This window comes from Trichosurus vulpecula, chromosome 2, assembly GCF_011100635.1.
Source record: "Trichosurus vulpecula isolate mTriVul1 chromosome 2, mTriVul1.pri, whole genome shotgun sequence".
Lineage (NCBI taxonomy): Eukaryota > Metazoa > Chordata > Mammalia > Diprotodontia > Phalangeridae > Trichosurus > Trichosurus vulpecula.
The window spans coordinates 434,746,190-434,770,384 of NC_050574.1; the positions used below are offsets into that span (position 1 = coordinate 434,746,190).

At 40.7% G+C, this 24,195-nt stretch overlaps 1 protein-coding gene across 6 annotated transcripts in view; it reads right to left on the reverse strand.

Moving 5' to 3' along the window:
* Positions 1-570: 570 nt before the first annotated feature.
* The window catches only part of BCOR (BCL6 corepressor), a 60,392-nt gene continuing 36,767 nt past the window's right edge, over positions 571-24,195 (reverse strand). For 3 of the 6 annotated variants that reach the window (XM_036744322.1, XM_036744320.1, XM_036744321.1), the window contains 9 exons: positions 20,114-20,392; positions 19,277-19,633; positions 18,098-18,426; positions 17,416-17,676; positions 11,006-11,172; positions 6,019-6,164; positions 4,821-4,898; positions 4,416-4,569; positions 571-1,736 (listed from right to left, as the gene is read on the reverse strand). In XM_036744322.1, coding sequence (XP_036600217.1) covers positions 1,442-1,736; positions 4,416-4,569; positions 4,821-4,898; positions 6,019-6,164; positions 11,006-11,172; positions 17,416-17,676; positions 18,098-18,426; positions 19,277-19,633; positions 20,114-20,392 — 2,066 coding nt within the window. In that variant the 3' untranslated portion in view covers positions 571-1,441. The remainder of the gene's footprint in view (positions 1,737-4,415; positions 4,570-4,820; positions 4,899-6,018; positions 6,165-11,005; positions 11,173-17,415; positions 17,677-18,097; positions 18,427-19,276; positions 19,634-20,113; positions 20,393-24,195) is intronic. The other 3 variants (XM_036744324.1, XM_036744323.1, XM_036744325.1) reach the window with 2 other exon arrangements.

The following is a 24,195-nucleotide window of genomic DNA, read 5'->3' on the forward strand; positions in this document are numbered from 1 at the left end:
GTCTTCTATCTCTTCATAGCCACAGGGGCTGAGTTCTAGTTCTACTGTGGCCTTCAGAGTGCCAATAACTTCTCAACTCCACACAGATGGTATGTACTTATTGTGTCATAACCCTTTATAGATTTTTATTTCGTGGCCTTAATAAATGTTTCTGGGACTTGAAGGTGAGCATGCTTATTACTTTTGGATTCAGAGACCAAAATAAAAGTTGACAAATGTAATCACCAACTAACTAGTTTTGTACTGGGCCGATCGCTTAACCTGTCTCTGTTTCCCTTACCTGTAAAACTGGGATAACAGCATCTACCTTCCAGGGCTGTAGTGAGAACAAAAGGAGAAAATATTTATAAAGGGCTATGTAAACCTTAAAGGAATATAAAAAAATGCTGGTGATGTGTTCTGGATTCAGTTCCTTGGAACGTACCAATCATCATGTGAAGAGGCTGGCCTGTAAACTTGTCTCTATTCATTTCACCTTCACTGGTTCCCACCCTCCCCCCACCCTGCTAATAGTAACAATGAAATTTATAGTTCATTTTAGAAACACACCAGACACAAGTTATTTCAATGTTCTCATTTTCTCAACAGTTTTATTGCCTTTTAAGAAAAATTTTGTAAAATATAAATACAAAGGCAGAAGAATTTACTTACAAAGTTAAAACACAGATTTCAAACATAAACACACAATTCAGAAAATTTTAGTTTATGTACATCTCCAAGCAACCTCAACATATTATGTTAGTTTTTTTTTCCAATATTTTACAAGGTACAGAAAAAATAGCTCAAAGTCTTCTTTAAATAAGAGCATAAAATGTTTAAACATATATAAACAATCCGGTTTGATGCGTGAAAACTAATTTCACAGCTTTTAAATTAGGATATAAAAGTTCATACAATTAGTTGCTGTGTATGGATATGGTTTTAATTTATATTACAAACTACTGGATTATACCCAATAGCATTTACCTGGCCAAAGCAGGCAATTCTGTAAACAAAACATAAAAAATAATATCATGAAGTGCCTTTTTTTTTTTTTTTTATCAAATTCATTCTCCCAAACAGGCCACATGACTTCGATCATGTCACTTATAAAAATGACGGTCTGTGTCATCAGTGCTTTGTATGAAACAAAGTCAATGTGTGAATATTTTTCCTTTAAAAAAAAAAAGTGTTCCAAGTAAAAACAAAACTTATTCCAAAGCATGTGTGCATTTAAAAGTAAAGAAACATTATATAACAATTTTCATAAAAACTGATTAAAGTTACTTTAAAAAAAATTCTTTCGAAGTCCTTCCAACTGGAATTCATTTCTTATATAAAGGAAAGATATTTTCATATGTAATAGTGTCCTTTCTTTACAGAAACAATTGTAATATAACACATATACATAAAGCAAAAGAATTAACAATATATGGACTGTACATTAAGCGACCTGTGGGTTTCACCAATGAACTTCAGGGAGAAGATCTTCATCTGGATGTAGCCATTCTATTGAGGACCCAAGCAGATTCTGAAGTTCTGCTGTAAATTCTACTAAGTCCAACAATTCCTTGCTTTCAGGATTGAAGACTTCAAGGTCCTTGGGGCACGAAAACAGCTGACTCAGAGATGTCTGTTTGTAAAACTCTGCCTCTGCAATGGTGACAATTTCCACATTTGGAAAATTGCACCGGAATATTCGGGACGACATCTTCAATTTCTTGACCACATCTGAGAGCAATAACCAGTTTCGGGGCCTAAGGGAAAGGAAGACAAGTGCTTGAAGTTGCTGGCAAAATTAAAAGTGGTTTTAAATAACAGGCAACTGACTAACATGTCAGGTAGCCAGCTCAAAACTGGGTTGGGAAAGTCACTCACTTTTAGAGGTTATTAAAACACTGGTCTAGGTACATTATTTGACTCTGACACTGGGTGGTCTATATCACGCTAGCTTGGTGATCCCTGACTCCAAGCTCAGGGCACTGTACAAATACTCCTCCAGCTGACAAAAAGGTAAAACCAGCAGCCTAACTTTAATGTAAAATAAGGATGACTAATGACACCACCTATACCTTATGTGTCAGTATCATTTCTGTATTCACATAATCCTCTCGTTTGATCAACCTTAATAAGGCTGATAAGAGATATATCATTACTCTCATGCTATAAATCAGGAAACTGAGTCTCAGAGAAGCAAAGTGGCTTGCCTAAAGTCACACTGTCAATCAAACTCAGGACTTTTGTTGCCAAGTTCAATGGTCTTTGTATCAGAGAATTCTCCTAAATGTCTCTACTGGGAATCCTTCATGAAGACCCATTAACTCCATGGGAGTCAAAGGGAAGCTTCAAAGGATGAACTGAGCTAATTATGAAGATGAACAAATTTTCCAGGGGAAAATGGTATTGCTGTTCTTTTTGAAGAGTCAGGTGGAGATCTGAGGAGTGTAGGAGGAGAAAATAGGAATTGCCCCGTGGAACCAGTGAGCAAGCGCTCTACATTTTCCAGACCTTGTAAGGGGGTGGCGTTCCTTAGACAATTCAAATTATGTTACAACTTTAATGGCACTGGATTTTAGACCTTCACCCCCCCCACCCCCCTTTACTATTTGTCTTCAATGACCATTTAATCCCTAGTAACCCCACCTGAGACAAAAAAAAACCAAAAGCCTCCCCTCCCCCCAACCCCAACCCACCAAATAAAGACACACCTTCCTGCCAGTCTTTGAGGGAAGAACTTGTTTTATACCAATAACAGGGCTTCAGTTAGAAGTCCCAAGTTCAAGTCTTGTCTGGCACATACTAGCCATGTGACTGTGGCAAGGCAGCTGTCAGTTCCTTTACATCAATGCAATTATGTTGGGACCAAAAAAAAAAATATTCAATGTCATGTTCTGAAGTAAAAAATTGTCCCAAGTGATCTATTTCTACAACTCACACCAGCACCAACCACATAAACGTGCTGTTCGTTTCATTCTACATCCATATTTAAAATGTTAGGGCAGTTGCTAATGAATATTTCCTAAAATTGTTCAGATGAATTTTCCTTCCCAAGGGGTTTCAAAATGCAAGACATGGAATAGCCAAAAAGGGCAGTCTACCCCTCCAAACGATGCTGAAGTTCTAATAAAAACCTGGATGAGCGGATGAGGGTATTAATAAGTATCCCCATATGTGGATCTAAGCAACTCCACAATTTCCTAAAGCATCAATGGATCCTTCTTGGACGTCCTAAGATTTGCTTCTTTTCAATAAACGCTACCATTAGCTATATAATCCAGGACATAGTTGGGGGGGGGGGGGGGAAGGAGTAAGGTCTGACATCTACTGTGAAATGGTGAGGGAAGCTACAACAGATAAAAAAGAAACAAGTTCATCTTCAGTCTTTCTAGTGAACTAGGTCACCTGCACACTGTAATCACCAACACTCCGGTGGCACACTGACGGGACTTTCCAAACAACTTTGAGGAGACTACACTGTCATTCCTTCAGAAGATTCTTCTGGAAACATAGTCCACACGTAACTTACATCTACTTTAGCTTGTGTCACAAACAATAGTGAAACACTGGCTTTTTACCCCGGATTTAGGGCCTGCAGTTAAGACCCTACGATGACAATGCTCTTGAAAGAGAACAGGTAGTTTTTGGTGCTGAGTTTGTGGGTAGGAGAGTTGAAAGGCAGAGGCAAGAGAAGTTCTTTGAAAATTTTTTTTTACAACTTATACCTTGGAAAGAGGAGTTCCACAAAATTAGGATTTGAGGAAGAAACATTGTTAGGATGGATTAGCATAGAAGCAATGCTGCTCTGCTACACAGGGAAACCCAGTACAAAGCAGGTTCAGGGGTTTACACAGCACAAACTGAGGCCAAGCATAGAGCCAGGCCACCTCCATGCTTAAACTTTACATCCTGTAGATTTTTTAGCCTTCCATCTAACAGAAAGGACAAACTAAGGACTTTCCTCACTTCCAATCTGGCTTTGGAATCATTAGGCCTGGGTTGAATTCTTGCTTCATGTACTTAAGAGCTGTGTGATCCCACACACAAAATCTCCCTGAGGCTCAGTTTCCTCACCTGTAGAATGGGGATAATACTCTGAGGACAAGCGACAATCTCGACACCCCCCCACACACACACACTCATGCTGGAGAACACTCTCTGAACGGTTCACAGAACGGTGTGCTGCCCTCCTCATCTCTGCCCTCTCTAGCCCACTGTATGATGTCCAACCATGAAGCGGATAAAACATTCCAACAAGTGTTTTCTTTCAAAGGTATTTCACTAAGTAATAAAGTCCCCTTAGTAAACTGATGAGCAACTTTTCTGGAGAACACTACTGCACAATGAGAGACCCCACCTGTTTTTAAAGATCTCCATCTAACTCCTGCCACCACAAGCCCTTTTCAATCATTTTTCAATCAAGTAACGTCAGTACTTACCCCTGAGAGAGAGATACTTGGATATTATAACATGGCAAGAGAGGTCCCTCTGAAAATTCAAACTCAAACACATCACTGAAGACATCTTCATCATCGTCATCCTCTGGGCCAGGGGGATTGGCCAGTACGTCAAACCCAGATTCATCACTTGGATCTTTTGTTAAGAAGAGGGGGAGGGGGAGAGAGGGAAGGAGAGCAGGGAAAAGAAAGAATGTATAAGCAACAGGAAAGTTTCACATGTAGCCTAGTAAGTGACAACAAATAAAATCAGAGCCTTTCCCTTCCCCAACAACGCCTGGTAGAGTAAAAGGAGGGTAGGGGGCGGGGAGGAGGTTTTGGATAAGCAAGGAATGTTTTGAAACTCACTTAGATCAGACAAAAAATAAAAGAATAACATTTGCTCACCACACACAGAGCTGCCGTAGAAATCCCAGCAGACACCAGGGTCATCCCCACTTCGACCCTGCAGGTCAGTTAAATACTCTAGGGAGAAAAAGAAAAAATAAAACAAAAACCATGCTGATGAGAACAAAATGTCGGCAGATTTAGTAGGACTGCGTGTCCTGCAAAGTCAAACCAGCCTAGCTCGTCACTTCCTGTCTAAATCCACAACACAGACTTTCAGACTATCTGGGTATATACAATACACACAGCCTGCACTTTTGCACCCACATACATCCTTTTCTGTTCACTTTTATTCCATAAAAGACATAACAATTAATCCTTTGCTCAGTCTCTTTTCCTCCTCCCCGCTCCCCCAAATGTCTTGAAGACAAACAGACATGAAAATTGGCTTGAATTGTGGAAAAGCAGAATTTTAGAAAATATAATTCCATATTTATTTTTCCAGAAGCACAGTAAGTGTTCAGGCAATCTCATTCTCTTTTTTTGGTAAGCATGAAAATCTCAGATCCACCAACTTTGAAGCAGAGTCTGTTAGTTAAGCTATTTGGAATAGTAATAAATTTGGCTATCCACCCACCACAGAGTTTTAAAACTGATTTTAGATCTCAAATTTAAGGATCTTTTAAAGCATGCATTAGGGTACTGAGACAACAATTTAGAAGCCTTCACTATGGAGATACTTGTTTACAACATGTCAAAGAATTTTAAATTCCCAAGGCTAAAATTTTCTAAAATGTGACTACTCTATATGTTGTTCTTTTCTGTGCAAAACTTAAAACTGGGTTTTATTAAAAATAATAAACCAGGTAGTAAACATTTATTAAGTACCCACTATGTCCCAGGCACTTTACTGTGTAAATCTCTCTATAGTACCACCTCCCCAAAAAATAAATAAATGAAAATACTCTTTTTGGTGTCTTAGTGATATTCTTCTCATAGAATCAGAAAAAGAACATGGAAAACATCCCCACATTAAATTATTTTTCAAGAGATTCATAAATAGGCTACGCTATACTGCATTATACTGGAATTCCCAAATAAATAGGATTCTTAAAAATTAAGTTAAAAGTTCTGAAGACTTCTCTCACCCCAATTGTCCTCCATTCAAAAACTGCGCTATCAATTAACCACAACCTGGTAAACTTCAGATAAAAGCATTTCAGTAATGTTCCTTGCCAAACTTTACAGAATTACCAACCTGTTAGAAACAGCTCCATTAGTTCACTGTGTGTCATTTTCACGATGGTTCTACCTGAGTACGTGGCAAGGGTTGGATCAGCACCGTAAGAAAGAAGGAGGCGAACTATTTCCAAATGATCATTTTCTACTGCATCATGGATAGGCCTAGGAGAGACAGCATTTGGTATTCAGCTTGATGAGCACTGCTCTTTTTTGGATCCACTTTAAGGGATGAAAACATTCCTTACTCCCTATCATTTATAATTGCGGGGCTGACCTTTAGCCAGAGTCAATCCTTATCTGGGGTCCAACAATTTCTCAAGAAAAAAGTTTTTAAGTGATTTTAAAACTGGGCATGGGCAGAATAGTGCATAAACCAAATTAGGGATGTCTGTCATTGTTATAAACAAAAACCCAAACAACTCAACACTCTGTACACAAGTGCAGTTACTTTTTAAAGGGCAATAGAGTTAAAATGATGTTAATTAGTTAAGTTATCTGAGAGTTTGACCTTCAGTAACAGGCATCAAACACCCTATACATATCATTCACCAGTCCATTAGCAAAGAAACCAGGGGAAGGAATACGGGAGAAACAGGAAACAGAAAGAACGTCAAGTGTAAAAACCAGGATGATGGAGAATAAATGGATATGGATATGATGGAGAATAAATAGCTCAGTGCGGATAGAGGCCAAGAGACAGGGACAGCTTCGCAGATACCTGCCTGCCTCTACCTAATCACCGGTTTGGAACGAGGCTTTTAATTTAATGGAATCTGGGCTTCGTGCGGTTGCCTATAAAAACCTAAGGAGATACCTAGATCATGACAAGCCACAATGAAATAAAGAATCATAATGCAAACCCTAACACCCCTGACCTAATGAGTTCTGACAATCAACTAACAAGCATTTATTAAACATCTGTCTATAAAACGTAAATCTTTGTCCTCAATGAGCTTACGTTCTCCTGGGGCAAAATGACAGGTATACAGACGTATATAAAGCAAGCATGAAAATGAAGCACATCCATGGTAATGGGCACCAGCAGCTGGGGAGCTGGAAGGGAGGAGAAGGAAAGGTTCCCGACTGATGGGGTTCTTGAGCTGAGCACTGAAGGAAGGAGGGGATGAGGAGGCCTGTTTGCTACACAGGGGACTGATAGCCCCATGCAAAGGCTGACAGGAGATAGAGTGGAACATGTGAGGAATAGCAAGGAGGCTCCTTTGGCCAAACCGGAAACAATTAAAAGGTAGTGAAAACGGCTGCAAGAGACAGGAGTGGAAAGGAGAGGGGAATCTGACACAGAACGAGTTTCGTAGGGTCCCCTCTGAAATGCATTTTTCTTCTTGACCGTTATAAGATTCTGGTCAGGAGGTAAATGTGCTAAAGCAGATTTTCAATCTATACTTTGTGGAGTATACAGAGGTGTTGTCGTCAGTCCATAATGCAAAGCTAAGGCCAAAAATGGTCCCAAGAAAATGGTAGGCTTTAAATTACCACTATTTTAAATTTAAAATTATTCAATGAACTTCAAAAAAAATTTTTTTTATGTTCCTAAGGAATAATCAACTCATTAACTTTTAAAAATATACACAAACAAGTCTATGCACACAGAACGACTGACTGTAAAAATGAAAGAAACCTTGGACATAATTTAGTCCAACTTGCTCACTGTATAGTTAAGGAAACTAAAGAAGTTAAATGACTTGTTTAAGGTCACAAAGAAGAGTAAGTGGCAGAGCAAAGGTTGGAGGCCAGGTCCACCAACTCCCAAGACCAGTGTTGTTTCCAGTACATTTTTAGGCTCTAAAAGCAAATTAACGGGAGCCGGGCAAAAGTCACAATATTCTGAAAGACATAGCTTGAGATGCGGTTTTAAAACTAACCTGTGTCTTTATATTCATAAGACTTACTGGAACTGGCAGAACCTGAGGAGGCATTAGTATGCATTCTCCTGCAGTAACCCCTAGCAACTAGACTTAGGTACAATATGAGAAATTCTGCTAATCTAGTTGAGTGATGAGGATGGGGACCACTGTTGGTTGCTATGATGAAGAATGGTACTTGGGATACTAAAATTAACAAGTAAGATACAGCCAACTTAAGATGCTTCAATCTCCTCTGTGTACACTTGTATAGTAATATATGTGTATTTAGATATATACAAGCATAAAATAGCACCACACAGATCATACTATCTATCCCTAGACAAAAAAATGAGGGGAGGAAGAGAATGGAGAATCATTGCCAGGGTATGGAGTAAGGGAGACACTGACCTAGGGATGAAAAAGGGCCAGGAAAACCACTAAAAACACGAAACATGAGGTAAGCCCTAAACAGTGAGGAACATGAAATGACAAAAAGTAAATACTCAGGAGCTAAGAATATAAGTAAAGATCTGAAATCTTGGGAGAAGCAAGGGGTCAAGACACAGCCTCCCTTCCCCCTTTGTCTCCCTGCTCAGATAAAAAAATATGCAACAAGGCAAAAGAGGAAGCAACAAGAAGAATTTTCCCCTCTAAAATAATAAATGCTAAGGGCATTATGAATGCTGCTGTGGAGAGACCCCTGAGCCTCTGTTGGAAGCCTAGTTTTGATGCTGGCTGAATGACCCTGGCCAAGTCACCTGATTTCTCTGAGCCTCAGTTTCTTACAAAATCCAGGAATTTATTAAGGTTTGTACTGACTAATGGAGTTGTTGTCAACAAATTACTCTGTAAACCTTCTAGAGGTGAAAGGCATCTTTACAGGTCATTTTGGTAATTTTTTTTCTTTTTGTCTTGTAAACTCTATTCATGTCCCTTTAAAAAAAAAACCCTTTTTCTGAATACATTTTGTTTTTCCATACCTATATTTACTATTGTTATCACCTCAAAGTCATTCCTTAAAACGAAGAGGAACAAACAAAATTCAGCAAAACTAATCAACAAAGAACAAAAAGTTTGATGCAAAGTTGTAGATCCATCTCCGCAAAGAAGTGGGGAGGAGCTACCACGCAGGGCTAAGGCTTTACAAAAGCAGATTCCTTTATGTCTGGGATAGGGTCCTACCCACTGTCAGGAAGTTAGATCAATGACTTTTCAAGATGTACTCTCATGCCTATGACAAGCAATCCAAGGAAAGTCAGTAAGTTCCTTCTTGAGGGACAAGCAACGCTCCTACCTCATCAGAGACAAGATTCAAACACTCACCAAGGCCCTTTGAGGGAGGGGACAGACGGGGGAAGGGAGGGAGTAGAGGCAATCTCCTGGATGTTGCACTAAGAATGATTCCGATTTATCAGCTTCCTAAAATAATAACTACGAAACGCTTGTTTCTGTCAGGGCTCACTACGGTGGTTGTTTTCCAACTGAGCCCCAGGAACTCGTATTGCAACAATACTGCTCCTGTGTATGTGCTAGTATGTCTTCCTCAGTCTCCCATTCATATGTGAATCGACTGAATGTACAATGCAAGAGGCTTTCCCCTTTTATCAATTTTAGGAAAACAATGTGAAATGTTTACATTGAAACTTACAGAGCCTCCTCAAACTGAACTCCTATTTAGATCATTTCAGGCAGGGTTAGATCACATGCCTAGAGAGTTGCTGACCTCAAAAAGTTTTGGCCTGAGGTATCTGTTAAAGGCACACTGTTAGCTGTCAGTCCTACTCTGCTGACAGACTGAAAAGACCTGGGCATACTTTACATTTTCTTCCTGTGTTTGCCCCCAATTTATTTGTGTTTTTAATTTTTTAATAACCTAGCTATTTTCATAGCATTCTGAAAACTACGAAACAGCTTCATCCATTCTGCCCCCTGTCCTCTGATTGCCTCCACTCTGTTTATTGAATTTTGTCAAGTATCTTACAAACATAAACTTTCACTCTAATAATTTCATTTGAAACACACCCTTAAAAAAGAATATTTTACCAGGCATGTTATTAATAAGTGTAAGATAAAACGTATCGGTTTTAAATTAAGTTCAAATGAATCTCATACTCAAGACAATTAAAACCTGAGAAAGAAATTAAGGCCATCAGAAATTCTCACCATGTCCTACAATATTTACTAGTACTGGTAGGAATATCTACGAAGTATTTGTTGGAACAGACAACCCTAAAGCCACCCAATAACTGAAAACAAAGGAATTAAAAAGAATTGGAATGGTTCAATGCCCAACTCCTAGAAGGCTGCCTGAGGCACAAAAAGGTTGAGTGGCACAGGAAGTTATCAGAGGTGGATAGGAACTCAGGTTTTCCTGACTTTATCCATGCTATCCACCACAATATGATACCGATTCAAGGCTCTCCAACAAAACATAAAATTTAAAGGGGATGCAATCAAAAGTACACTTAATAAGCTTAACTACAGCATTTCTGAAGATGAAAAAAGTTCACTGAGCTTCTAGAAAAGTAAAGGAAAAGGATGGAAAGTAACCTAGTTTTAGCAAATCAAACGAGATACTTCATTGCAAACAATTAACTTTGTAAACAACAACAAAATAACACAGCAAAAGCAGATGTCAAGACCAGACCATAGGTCAACTGGCCAAAAACAAGGGAATATCAGAAAAATGACCATTTTAAAAACCAAGACCAGTCCTATAAGAGAAACACACTTTGATTGTTTTCCAGCAGACAGAGATCAGAGTGGGAAAGCCATTGAAGAAGCTTTTTATGGTCCTTGATCACCAAATTTGAAGGAAGGAAGGAAGGAAGGGCATCCAAGTCAAACGATGAAAAGAAACCAATAATCTGAATGTTTTAGAAGCCAACATAATAAGCACTTCTGAAGGAACAGGAATTTCACATAATGGTTTTAGTAGATTTAGTGATTTAATATGATATTACTAATTCTCTTTCCAGAGATGGAACCAGTTGCATCCGAAGTTTACTGTGTCAATCATCTGTTCTCTCTAGGACCCTTAACTTTTGGAGAAACAAATCCCTTTACCTCATACATACCCTCCCTCCCACAACTTCCCTTGTCTACATTCAGGATTCCACAGCCTGACACACCACTGACCTGGTTCCATCCTGAGCGCTGCAGTTGACATCTGCTCCATACTCGAGGAGATGCCGAACGATGCTCAGCCACCCCCTGGCACAGGCCTCGTGCAGGGCACAGTAGCCTGCATTATCCCGGTGGTTCACATCACAAACCTTGTTTTCCAAACAGTACAAGACCACTTCCTGGGAAGAGAGAACAGAGCTATTGGTGGCGAGGAACACCTACAGAAGGTAAGCAGTAGTGTTACAGATGTGCTATCCATAGTATCAGGCTTAAAGGCCTGTAGTCCAGAGTACAGCCAATAGAAGGAAGTACAATGATATGCTATGTACACGTTAAATTAAGATGAGTAAATTTATGGACCTCAACATCTCTAGAGATCCAAGCTAAAGGTTCAAAAAAAGGTTCTTGATAAATTTGTGAGTGACAGAGCCATAACAGGCTGTTCAAAGAAGCTAAGACATTTGAGAGAATATGCTTAATAATCGTTAAATATCCCCTTAACTTTTGAGGCAGATGTGAAGGCCCTGAAAGTTGCTGTCAAGAGAAAATACTGGATCAAAGAGAATCACAGTCTTGTTTATAGGTAGTTTGAGGAAATGTGTTGAAAAGTTGAAGATCACTCCGAATTATATCATGAAGTGTAAGTAAAGTTTTTCAGAACACAACACAAGTCAACCAGTTAGTTGTTTTTCTTTACATTCTGGTCCTAGAATTGTGTGATAAAACTCTACCTAAAAACCCTGTCCTTTGTGCCTCACTCAAACCTTTCTTCCACTCCAGTGGTGGAAATGATATAAATATTTCTGCTTATTTAAGGTAATGGCAGGAAATAAAAGATTCAATAACATGACCTACACATTTCAGGACTACATGAAACAAGCTGATTTCCTCCCTGCCCCTCCCTTTCCAGAATTTGTTCTGAGTAAATAGTTTGCCTTAGAATCACTATTATTAATCTTACTTCCTTAGAGTGTTAAAATATTAATATGAAGCGTTCCCCGTAAGCAGAGCAGTAATTTATTCAATGTTTTATTACGTTGATTAAGAAAGTTTTCAAACACATAGAACAATGTTTGCCATCAGAAAACATATTACAATATTTTCCTACAAGTCACACCCAGCAGAGAACTGTCAGTTTTCGAGAGTTCGCTGAAGGCTGGGGAGAACAATGTGGCTTTTTCATAGTTCCAATGACAGTCAAGACTGCTAGGGTCCGGGGAGACAGGCTTCCCCTTAACACCCACTGAAAGGAAATTCTCAGAACTCTTTTATCTTTTCCACCTAATAGCAACTGCTCCATCATATCACTTAAGAAAACAATGAGAAATCTTAAACCAGTTTGTGGCTGATCAATCAAGATGATCATCTAGAAGAAGATGAGGGTGGAGAAGAATGAGACAATTCACAAGGCTCCAAAACCATGAGTCACACGGGCCCACCTTTATTCATTCAGTCTGAGACCTGCCAGAAAGCCCACAATAATCTGCGCTCTTAGTACACCTGACCTGAGAACTGGTATCTAGGATACAGCATGAAGCTGTTCTTTTAGCAGGCCCTCACTAACCAGACTAAAGTGGATTGCAGCAAGCTAATGAGTGGCATGCCCCAGCCAAGGAAAGGAACTTGGTCACATGACATGGGGATCAAGTGCAGGAGCCACTTACTGCTTGTGCACAGATCAATTTAACCAGATCCCAGAAGTCTGTTGTCTCACCAACCAAGTGCTTAATTGTTCCTATTAATAAATCTCAAGGACTCAAATTAGTTTAGCAACTACGGCCTTTACCTGGAATCTCCGCTTCTACCTGGAGTAGCTGGATATAATTAAGGTCCAGGATGGCCTGAAGCGAGCATCTCCTTTAGAAGGCTCATGAACCCAGTTTCCTGTCTCCATCCCTACCCCATGCCCAACTTGCCCCCAGCATTAATACTGATTTAATTCTCTTTGCTTTGGAGATAAAGTTAAACAAACTAAATCAGCAACTAATCGACTTTTTTATTTATGGTTTTTGTTTCCACCAAATAATAAAGTGCTTCACATGCTATTTCAGATGGTTCTCACAAACTTTACTCAGGTCCTCCCCCAATGCTTCCCCCCGGGGCAGGTCTCACTCAAACTAAAAAGGCTTTAGAATGGACTAGAGACAAACTTTCATCCAAGGATTAGTCCACTTAACCAGACAGGAGCTATCACCCAAGGTTTGGCCACGAGGCCCCATGAATCCAAAGGGGTGGGAGAACACTCTCACCTTGGGCTGAGTAAAAATCTGCCCTGGTGGAAAGAATACACCCAATCAATGAAATCATTTTAAGTAATTAAAAAAGATCTGAGAAGATCCTGACAGATATTTGTGAGGGAGGTAGGGAAGTTAATATCTTCTTTTGATAATATTTGTAAAAAGCATTTAGCACAGTCCCTAGCCCAATACCACGGTTTTCTACTGCCTGGGCCAAAACATGCTATTTCAGGAGAGCGTGATAAATTCCACTGTCTGTTAAATTTAGCGACACGGTATTGTTCATTAGGATGAATAAAGTCTATAAAGTAACGCAGCCCTACCTAGGCTGACCATCCCAGTAAGACTATTTACCACGGACCATTTTTAGCCAACTTTAAAAACGAGAAAACTGCTGAGATGATCTGGATTCAAACCCAACTCTGCCACTTCTTACCTGTGACCTTTGCCAAGTGTTTCATACATCTGAGCCTCAATATTCTCACGTGTAAAATTAAGGGGCTGATTATATAACCTCTAAAAAGTCTCCTCCAGTCCTGAAACTATAGGTTAGCCTATGACCCCTATATCAAAACACAAGATATATTTGCCAATTCTGCCTAACTGGAATCTTTAAAATGTTTTTAAGGACAGCATACACACTCCCAAAATGTGGTCAGGTTTTTTTTATTTTGGTTGGACAGTTCAGTGGTAAGCAGCTATAAGTGGAATGCCATTAACCACAAAATATAACCATAAAGACCATAAAACTCAACATTGTTAATTAATTAAATGCCTCATTAACTTTTTTAAAAACATGATTTAATTCATAAAAAATTTAACCATTACCACACTAAATGTACAAGCATGTGGTGACAGGAACATTTTAGATTGAGAAATGTAAGCTTTTATAAACTCAGGAAAAGATTTCATAGCTTTCTATTCAAAGCAGTATCTGAAGACAGGGCGTTTTAGGAATTTAAGAACCAGTTTACACACACAAAATTAGACAATAGCCTATTTACTGCATGTGGCTCCCCCAGCTAAGCAATAAACCACAATAAACTACATGGGTATCTTGCAATAGCCGTCCACTTAAATTGCATCCTCAACAAGAGGGTTAAGTCAATTGCCCTTCAACCAGAGCTCAGATAGTTGAAAGCCTTGTAAGTCCTCCTGTCCCCATTCTCATCCTAAGGACTGGGATAGGATTTCATATGATGCTGAAAGATATTTCAGAAAGTTTGATTAAATGCTCAAAGATTGAATCTTCCAGCTACTTTTTTTTAGCGCCTAAGCTATTGCATCAAAAGTAATAAGCAGTGACATGCATAATTTACATGTAGTATATTCATTTAAGGTAAGAATGCAAGTGACGTGAGAATGAAATTCTAACTCTCCAAGTGGGAGTCAGTGGCTCAAACACATAAAAAGTTGTTTCTCCAACTCAAAGCCCCCGGTAACACCAAGCCCTGCCTGGATCTGTACTTCCGGTGCAGATTCCAGTGGATGGACCACTTTGGTATCATTCCCATGGGTACCTCTGACCAGGCCTTGTCTTTCTAGGGAATTTTCTTCTACTCTTAATGAAGTTAAAGAGACTGTAATGATGATGACATTCTTTAATCAATCAGAACTACTGGATGCCTGAGTTGGAAAGAATCTGAAAGAGTTCCTGGCTAGTTCAACCCCATCATTTTACAAATGAGGAAACCAGGTCCAGACAGGAAGTGATCTGACCAAGGTCACAAAGCTAGTCAGTGGCAAACCTTGTGTACTGTTATCTCCCCTACTACGTGATGTATGATCTCTTCTCCCTGCCCCACCTTCCCTTTTTTTCCTCCTTCTTCCCTCCTTCCCCCACCCTTTCCTGTGCACTGAACACTAGTCTAGTTCAGTGGAGTGTGTCCTGAACAAAAAGACAAACTTCAACCCAAAACTGAAAGTTAACAACAACAAGAGAGAGTACCAAACTTTTGTGTAATTTTACTACTACTTATTGAAGAAAAGGCCAGTGTTAACTAGCTATGTGATTTCGGCCAAAGACATCTCTCTGGGCCTTGGTTACCTCACTTACAAAAAGTCTGTGTGTTAGAGGGGGAGAGAAATAGGCCAAATGTTAGACTGATAGATCCCTTTGAGAACCTCTAGGTCCAATTAGCCACTATAGTCTGTCTGTATCTGGAGGGCAACACTGCTGATTTTTAGGACACTAAATATGAATGCTTCTTTGCCCACCAGTGGTGATATGGCGAGTTACCATTCAATCTCCCACCCAATCCGCTACTGGCTGACATAGTGCCAGACACCTGGTCAGGAGTACATGAAAAGGGTAGTAGTCAGAAGCCTTCAAATATCATGGGGACGACTTTGACTCAATACTGCTATAGTCTAACCAATGGCACTAAGTGGTTAAAACTAATGGATGAGAGAGACTCTGACATGACTCATTTAAGCTACTGCTTTTCCCCCTAAGACACCATGGATCAAATTGATTATCAGAGGGAAAAAAATCGTAAACCATACTAAAAAAAACCTGAAGGCTACTAACTAATATACTAGAACATTCCATGGGAATTTTAGAGCTGGAAGAGACCTTTGAGATCATCTGCTCTTGTATTAATTAAACTAGTTTATAGTCATGGAACACCCTGGGACTCAAAATATATTGATAAGACACATAAAGATGCTTTGGGGGAGGGAGAGAGTTTATAGAAGATTCCCAGAATAGTGAGGAGGAAGGTCTTTAGAAAGCTTTGGAGCAAAATAGAAGCAATTATACAAATTTTCCAACATCAAACTCTTAAGTGATCATACATAATTCTACGTAATAAGGAGAGCATCAAAAATTTCTCAAAGAAACCCTATTTACATTATATGAAAAACAGGGAAATATTGGTCTGGTCCCAACCATCATTTTTATAGACGAGGCACAGAAGTATTTTTCCCAATGTTGAACAGCTAAATTTAGCGGCAGAAACAGACCAGAACCCAAGTTTCTAGCTACCTAGTCTTTCCATACACTCAAATTACAATTTTTTTTTACACACAATCAGTCCTCAGAAATGAATTTCCTGTCAAGTATTCTTATTAAAGAAAGTGAAAGTAACCATGACAAACTAGGCAGAGTTGGTCAAGAAGTAAAAAGTGTATTTCTGCAAAGCATAAAAATTTCAGAGTCAGGGTCTCAGTCTTCAAAGGGCACATGCATCCTTGAAGCCTAGTCATTCAAAAGCTTGGCTTCCAGGAACACTACATTTCATTTCAGCATTCAACTTCCTCGAGGGCTGATGTCGGCCAACATTATAAATGCCTTTGCTCGGTGGGCTGTTTCATCACCATTGAAACTGACAACAGAGAGGGTAGGGGACCAGAGAAGCTAGTGGAATAGAAGATCAACAGGCGAGGCAGCTTGGCAATTTCCGTATTTGGCAGAGGCTCCCAAACCTCACTATTTTGGTTTCCGTGTGCAGAGGACAGAGTAGAAAGGATGGTCAAAGTTATCAGACTGCACATCCTTAGAGGACCAGAGACTAGCCCACAGTGCTGGAAGCAGACAAAACTGCACCAACCAATAAGAAGACCCTATTCTGATAGATCATCTTTATTGGCTACCCAACCCTTCAGAGATACCTTTCTATTTCCGGTCCTATATCTAGGACTAAAAGACAACAAAATTACTGGATTTTTCAGTCATAGTCAAGCTGCTTGTTTTCACCCCACTTTACACCACCAAACTGCTCCACGTCCTGAACACTTTCCACATGCCTCTCCATCTGTAAACATGTTTGCAGGACAGAAACTAAAACAAACAACTTTTCCTCCCTTCACTAATCAAAATCCAACAGGGCTCATTAATATTCCCCTTCAGTTTTCAAGCTCTGAAGCTTCTGGGTTGTGTCAGATTTTGTATCACAGATAAACCAGCAAAACTTGAGGACGCGAAGAGATCCTACCTGCCTCAACATTGGAAAGCCTTTTATTTTGTTGAAGACATTGAATAATTCTTTAAAGAGAAAAAGAGCACAAATGCCCTAATATCCCAGGGAAACCCAACACAGACCTTTGCTAATACCCACTTCTCTGAATCTGAACCATCCATTCTCGCTTGTCGTCTTTTCCCCTAAGACACACCTCCCTTGTGCCCCCATCCCTCTAACCCCTAAAAGTAGAATTTTCATTCAGATGCTCTACAATGAGACTTGCCTCATATCCTAGGCGAGCTGCCCTTTGCAGCAGAGTTTCACCAGCATTCTTATTGACAATCAGCCTTCGGGCTTCGGGCGGCATGGGGCGAGTCGGGGTGGTCTCTTGAGGGGGGCTTGGCAGCTGTGCAGACTGAGAAGAAGGTAACGAGGGAGTTTGTGGCAGGCGATCATACAGCTTCTGATCCTGCAACTTGGATGGCAAAGAGTCGCACTCTGAAGCTGGCTCTGGTCGCTTCCTGAACCTCCTTGTTACCATTACCTGTCCAAAAAAATAGTAAAAAACAAATAAAAGAATCATTTACTGGTTATATTTACTGCTGTCTGTTTCACCGCCCTTCCCCCACACTCCCACCACCTCCCCGATGGGCTATAAACCTCAATAAGGGCAGAAAATAATTCTATCTTTAGGCTTCATGGGGAAAAGCGAATGGAGGGATGGATAATGGGGGGAGGACGGTGGAAAATCTATCAAAGCTAAATTTGTAACTTTACTTTCTCCTGGGAGAATAAGTAGACCTCTGTGTACCTTAAGGACAGGAAAGTTACGTTTTCAGGAGGGGCCAATGAAAACAGGTGCTTTATTACAGCATATTATGACGTAGGCTGGTGGTGACTGTAGGAGGCAAAGTTAGTGTATCACTAGGACCTTAAATAGGGTTTTTTTTTTTTAATAAGGATACCTTGTCTTCGTTGTTTTCTATATCTGTGGTATCATCCCCTGTAAGAGATGACCTCCTCCTCCTCTCCTGTGGAGTCAAGTGTTTGGTTTTACACTGGCGCTTCCCTGATGGCTTCTCACAGTCGGTGTATTTCTGCAGCAGGGATGCAGGCTGGAAATCCTCCTCTTCGTCTGTGCACAGCACATCTGTCTTCCGGCTTTCTTTAATTTTCTGCTGTTTGGCAGCCAGCCTCGAGGCTGGCGTACAGCTTGGCTGAGTCTGCCTTTTGCCGTTCGCATTGGTGGATGAAAGGCTCTTCATGTGCGGAGACACCGGGAATACAGGCAAGCCTAAATGGGGAGAGGGGGGGAAGGGTGGAAAGGAAGAAGGCATTACACCGTTGGAGCGAGCGGGTGCTGAAAGAAAGGCGTATTGTTAACACTTATCACCAAAGCAGCTTCATTTTTTAAAGATATACCAATTATGTTTTCAAAGCATTAATATTTTAATTACCCACATTCAAACAGCAAATAGGTTAACCCACAAAGCCCGAAGCTGGGAAGTCATTTTAAAGGGCCTGACAAGCACACAAATGCAAATTCTCCCTTCTTCCCCTCCCCCCTGCCTATTGTGCCTAGGTGCTGCAGGGATCTAAGAGCAGTAGACGCTCCTATTGCTAGCCTAGGTGCTGCAACATCGAGGCTGGGCAGAGATCGGCTGGGGATGGAGTGATGGAGTTATTAGCTAGCTCCTTGGTGCTGCTTCAACTTTATTTCTGGCATTTACCCAGCCTGTGGACTATCAGCCTACAATGGTTTCCCTCATTCCTTTAAGTTAAGCTGCCACAGAGCTACTGAGTGTCAAAAGGCATCCAAAGAAATGAAGGTTCTTTCCTATATACTCCTAAGTCATAAGATTAAACCAAATCAGTTTGGTTTTTAAAAGGAAAAAAAGGGGGTGGGGTGGGGAGAAGAGAATATATTCTATTTTAATACAGATATATCATTTTTAAAAATTCCCTTGCCTGCACATTTCAGTAGTCAACTTCTTCTAAAGAGGTAAGGTCCTTACAAATGGGGTGGTATAGGTATAGGTAGAGAGATACGGATTGTAGATGATCCATCCATTCACGATAGTGGTGCCAGCATGCATCACTGCTAAGAGTAAGCCAACTCAAGTTCCCTAGTGGCCTCTGCGTACCTTGTACATTGTCACTTGTTCTGAGGGACTCTTCAGACCAGCTTCTATTGCTTTTGACCTCTGACCTTTTCCTGGGGTGCTTTTCTTCGGTGCAGTCTTTAACCTTTGCAGTGACCTCTGGCTGCACAGCCTCAGCTAAATCTTTCCTGCTTTGCCGGCCCAACTTGCTGGGCGGGGATCTCTCTGGTGGTGACACCTGCTGCTCCCACAGTTCCCTAAGATGCTGCAGGTGACGCTGTTTTTTGGGATGGAGCCCTGTTAATTCAATGCACACCTTCAGGTTGGTCACCTCATTACAATGTGGCTCTTCTAAGTGGTTAGAGGAATTGTTTGTCATTTCCCTCTCAGGCCAGTCATCTAATGGAAAAATAACTAAAAATTAATCAAAAAGCCCCCTCAACTAAAGTCTAAAAACAAAATGAGCTACAAGTAACTTGCGGGGAGGAAGGAGGGCATCACTGTCTCTGCTTCAGCACCTCCCTGCACACTGGGGAATGGTTCATTTTTTTCTCTGTGGGTTGTGTGAGGCATTATGGGTTTGTTTTTGTTTGGCTCAGTTGTCAGTTTTAGGCACTAAAGGATTATGTGGACTATGTGTGCCTCACCACCAGTTCTCACTGGGTTCTGCCGGTTCTCTTTTCCCCAATGAAGACAGCATGAATTCAAAGGGCTGAGCACAGGACTGTTTAGGAGGTTTGTAATAAGTAATTCCTTACTATCACAGACTGTATTTGGAGGGGTGAGTGCCTCATATCCATACCCATACATCCACACACATTGCCATAGTCCCATGCATGGAAGCCCAAGGCTGGCCTGGCCTAAGCTAGAGGAGCTCACCTTTAGAGGTCCGTCGCCTCTTGGCTTTCAGTAGGGGATCCTCTTGCAGCTCTTCTGCCACGGCCTCTGGTTGGCTGCCATCAGGCTGCAGACTTTCCCCTGAGAGTTTTCGTTTTCTGTCCAGCCGGGGGCCAGGGCTGTGGGGCATGTCTGGGGTCGGCAGGTCTGCAGTCCTTTCACTTAGAGGCTGCCTCTCCAAGAAACATTTTTCAATGTGAAGATCTTTTTCCTCTGGGGTTTCAAAGTGATCTAGTTTATTCCCTGTATTATTAAAGTCACCTGAAAAAAATCAACAACAAAGCAAAAAACCCCAATAATGACCACATGAAAAAATTACCATTAGGAGACTCAGGGGAAAAATAAAGGAGAGGCAGAGTGGATTTAAAGGCTGTGGGGGTAGCTCTCTCCAAAACCAATCTATTATGAACAGATCTTTGTAGATTGCTTAGAAATACTGGGGGTGGGGGCAAGTGTTACCCCCCCAGGAAGGGATGCTCCTGCAACAGTAGTCATCTAAGAGGAAGAAAGCTGAATCTTCTTTTCTGAAATGGGATAATAATGCATAAACCTCCTCCTATATGTTTTTTTTTTTCCCTTTTGGGGGTGGAGAGATATAGCAATGAATTCTCTAGAATGTTTAAAAGAACCCCTTAGAACTCTTTTGTTCAAATGATAAATACCCATGTCTGCCCTGGAATTTTTCAAGGCAAAAGGTGTAATTTCTCCCTGACTTTAAAGTAAATAGATTAATGCAGATAGAGGAAAAACTCCTACAGCAGGGATATCACAGATAGAGCGTAAGCTTCTTGAGGACAGGGACTGTTTCATTTTGTCTTTGTATCCCCTGTGCCTGCCACACAGCAAACACTTCAAAATGGGTTGACTGATTTCACTGGTCAATATCAATAAGGAGCACTGATGAGAAACAAAGGGAGGCAGTAAAAGGAAGGCTGTGAACAGAGCAAAACTGTACAGTTACCCTGGCTCAGGATTCAGTGGAACTGGGGAACAGCTGTTCCTCCTGTCTGGCCTAAAGAACGGAAGCCTTAGAAAAAAATACCATTTTTCAGGACACAAAAAGGACAGTAGAGTCCCCACAATGAAGTCCAAGTCCTAAAACAGCAGCAGGAGCACAGCAACAGAAGTGGTAGAGGAAGAGAGAAGGAAATATGTGGGACAACAGACCAATTTGATAAAAGTTCTTAGACTGGGGAGGGGTTGGGAGAGGAGAAAGACTGGATGGTACCAACAGAGGAACAAGAGACAGAAAATCAAGGGATGAAGGAGCTCATGTCATCACTCCAGGCTCAAGAGGACATGATTCTGTCACCCCATGTTATCTAGTATGTACACACACACACACACACGCGTGCGCGCGCACTATGGATTGCACAAACAACAATGTACATGTATTCTGTTCAGGCGCTTAAGAGTATGAGGAGAAAGCCCTTCTTGGAACTGACGAATTAAGATGGGTGACTAGTAAGAGCAGGCATATTATTTTGGACCACTTTTCTTTCCCAGAAAATGTGAATGTGACATTCCTATCAAGCTGGACACTGGCACACTATCACCAACCCATTCAGGGAGCAAAAACCTATTTTTATAAGAGCATTCGTTCTCACTCCACATTCCTCAATGTGCTTTTAAATACTGACAATGGTTACTTACTGGCACACAGTACCTAAATTGGAAAGTAAGAGCTATCAGTAGGTATTCTTCTACGGACCAAATAGTCTAATATTCTAAAGAAAGTCAGTCATTCCTACAACTTAAGTGAACTTCACCAGGCCAAGTGGAGGCGTTTCAAGGAAATGCCAGGTTTGGAGGTCCTATGTAATGGCAGCAGCAATTAATCAATAAGCATTTATTAAGTACCTGCTGTATGCCAGGCTTTGTGCTAGGCACTGGGGGTGCAAATACAATGAATAAAATAATCCCTACTGGTAAGAAGCTCGCATTCAAACAGGAGGCCAACAAGTACATACATAAGTATATACAAAATAAAGATAAAGAGAAAAATACAAAGTAGCTGAATACAAGGGAGTTTTGAAGGGAAGTCACTAGCAGTTAAAGGCAGGGGGAGATCAAGAACAACTTCATGCAGAACGGGGCGCTTGAGCTGTATTCTGAAGGCAAAGAAGGATGCTATGAGGCAGAGAAGAGACAGTGCATTCCAAGAGTGAGGACAGCTATCAGAGGGGAGCAGAGAGAAAGCCAGTGTGGCTGTATCTGACAGTACAGGAGGCAGAGCCCAGTGAGTCTGAAGAGAGACTGGCATCAGGTTGTGGAGGGCTTTAAAAACTAAATAGGGGAATTTATAGTAAAGGCATAAGTAGGAGAGTGATGTGGTCAGATCTGCATTTAGGGAAGATGATTTCAGCAGTAATGTGTGGGATAGACAGCAGAGGGGAGAGGCCTGAATTGGGAAAATCGATCAGGAGGAGGCTACTGCTCTAATCCCAGCAAGAGGCAATGGGGGCTTGAACTAAGGTGGTAGCTGTGTTTGTAGATAAAGAGAAGGGGTCAGATACAAGCAGTGTAGAGGGAGAAACACTGAGATGATATGTACAGTGAGCAGTCATGGGGAATGCCATCGTTTGGAATCGGAGCATTCCGTTCTGGATATGTGGAGTCTGAAATGTCTCTGGGACATCCAATTGGAGCTGTATAAATTTAAAAAACCTCCTGAGGCTTCAGGGGAAACAAATACATGAACTAGGCAAATGTTTACACAAGTCATAAAATTATTATGTCAATGGGCTTTGTATTAGACTGGAAAAACCAGAGGGAGTTGTGAATTCTAATCCAGACTCTGTTTTCCTTACCCTAAGTGGTTACTTTGAAAGTGAAAAGTAGAACTAATACTGTTTACCTGGTATCTTCCAAAAACAGCGCCTCACCACCCCCACCAAGACTACTGAATACTTCCAAAAATCCAACTGCCAAGGAAATTTTGTAACAAGATGATGCCAAACACTTGGGCCAACTCTATTTTTAACTCCTTTATATAATTTTTGAGAATGGTATCCATCTTAATTACAATAATTTATTATTCTTTATAGGAATGATCCAACCAGCCACACTTTTTGCCAGTAAGTCTATGTGTGAGGAAACTGAAAAAGCAATACCTTAAAAGTATCAAGTTGGAGGCTTTCAATAATTAAAAAAGTTTAAAATGGGCTTTTGCTAAAAAGAAGACAACGAAACAGAGGTTCTGTAAAATATCCTTTCTGAGGGAGTTTTGAAAATATAATAAAATTATCTGTCAAGTACAGCTTAGATATAACTCCAGTCTAAAGGGACCATGTCTTTTAGAACCAGGATCAAGTGAGAGAAACTTCTTGCTGACCCCACCTTCTTCTTTCCTCTCCTTTCCCTCCCATACAACGACTGACTCCTTCACTTCTGATTACAATCATATGCTTTGTAAAGAGAAAAGCAAATACATATATCTCCAATTGGCAAAGTTCATAAGCCATCTTGGAGGAACTTTTTTCCACACAAGTCCAAAGTGAAAAAACTATCCTTTGCCACAACGCTGTTCTTCTATCTGAGATCTCCATGTAAAAAGAGCTTAAGAGGTCCCATAATGACGCCCCCCATCTTCACCCCATTCAGTCCAACCTGGGTTTCTTGAGGTCAGCTTTCCATAAATTTCCCTATTAATATTTTATCAACAGGTTTCATAACGTCACCTGCATTAATAATGGTCTGAATCTCATCCAACACTTACCTAAAGTTCGAACACGAATTGAAAGGTTGAAGACATCCACAGCACTTTTCCCTCCTGCACAGAAATTGGCAATCTAGAAACTCTCACTAATCAATGAACTGATGAAAACCTTTGTTCTCAACCACCTGACCCCTGGTCAAAACTAATGGTACTTCCCACAGAAGACCAACTTAGATCAGCAACTTCTGAGACCAGGATTTGAATCTCACTCCCAAAGTGCATGCTCAGTGTACTTCTTTGAACAAGAGTACAACACTCCAGGTCAGAGGTACTCATCTTCCCACCTTCTATTTTGAAGCCACCAATTAAAGAATTTTCTCTAGTGTGTGCCTAGTACCTCCAACCT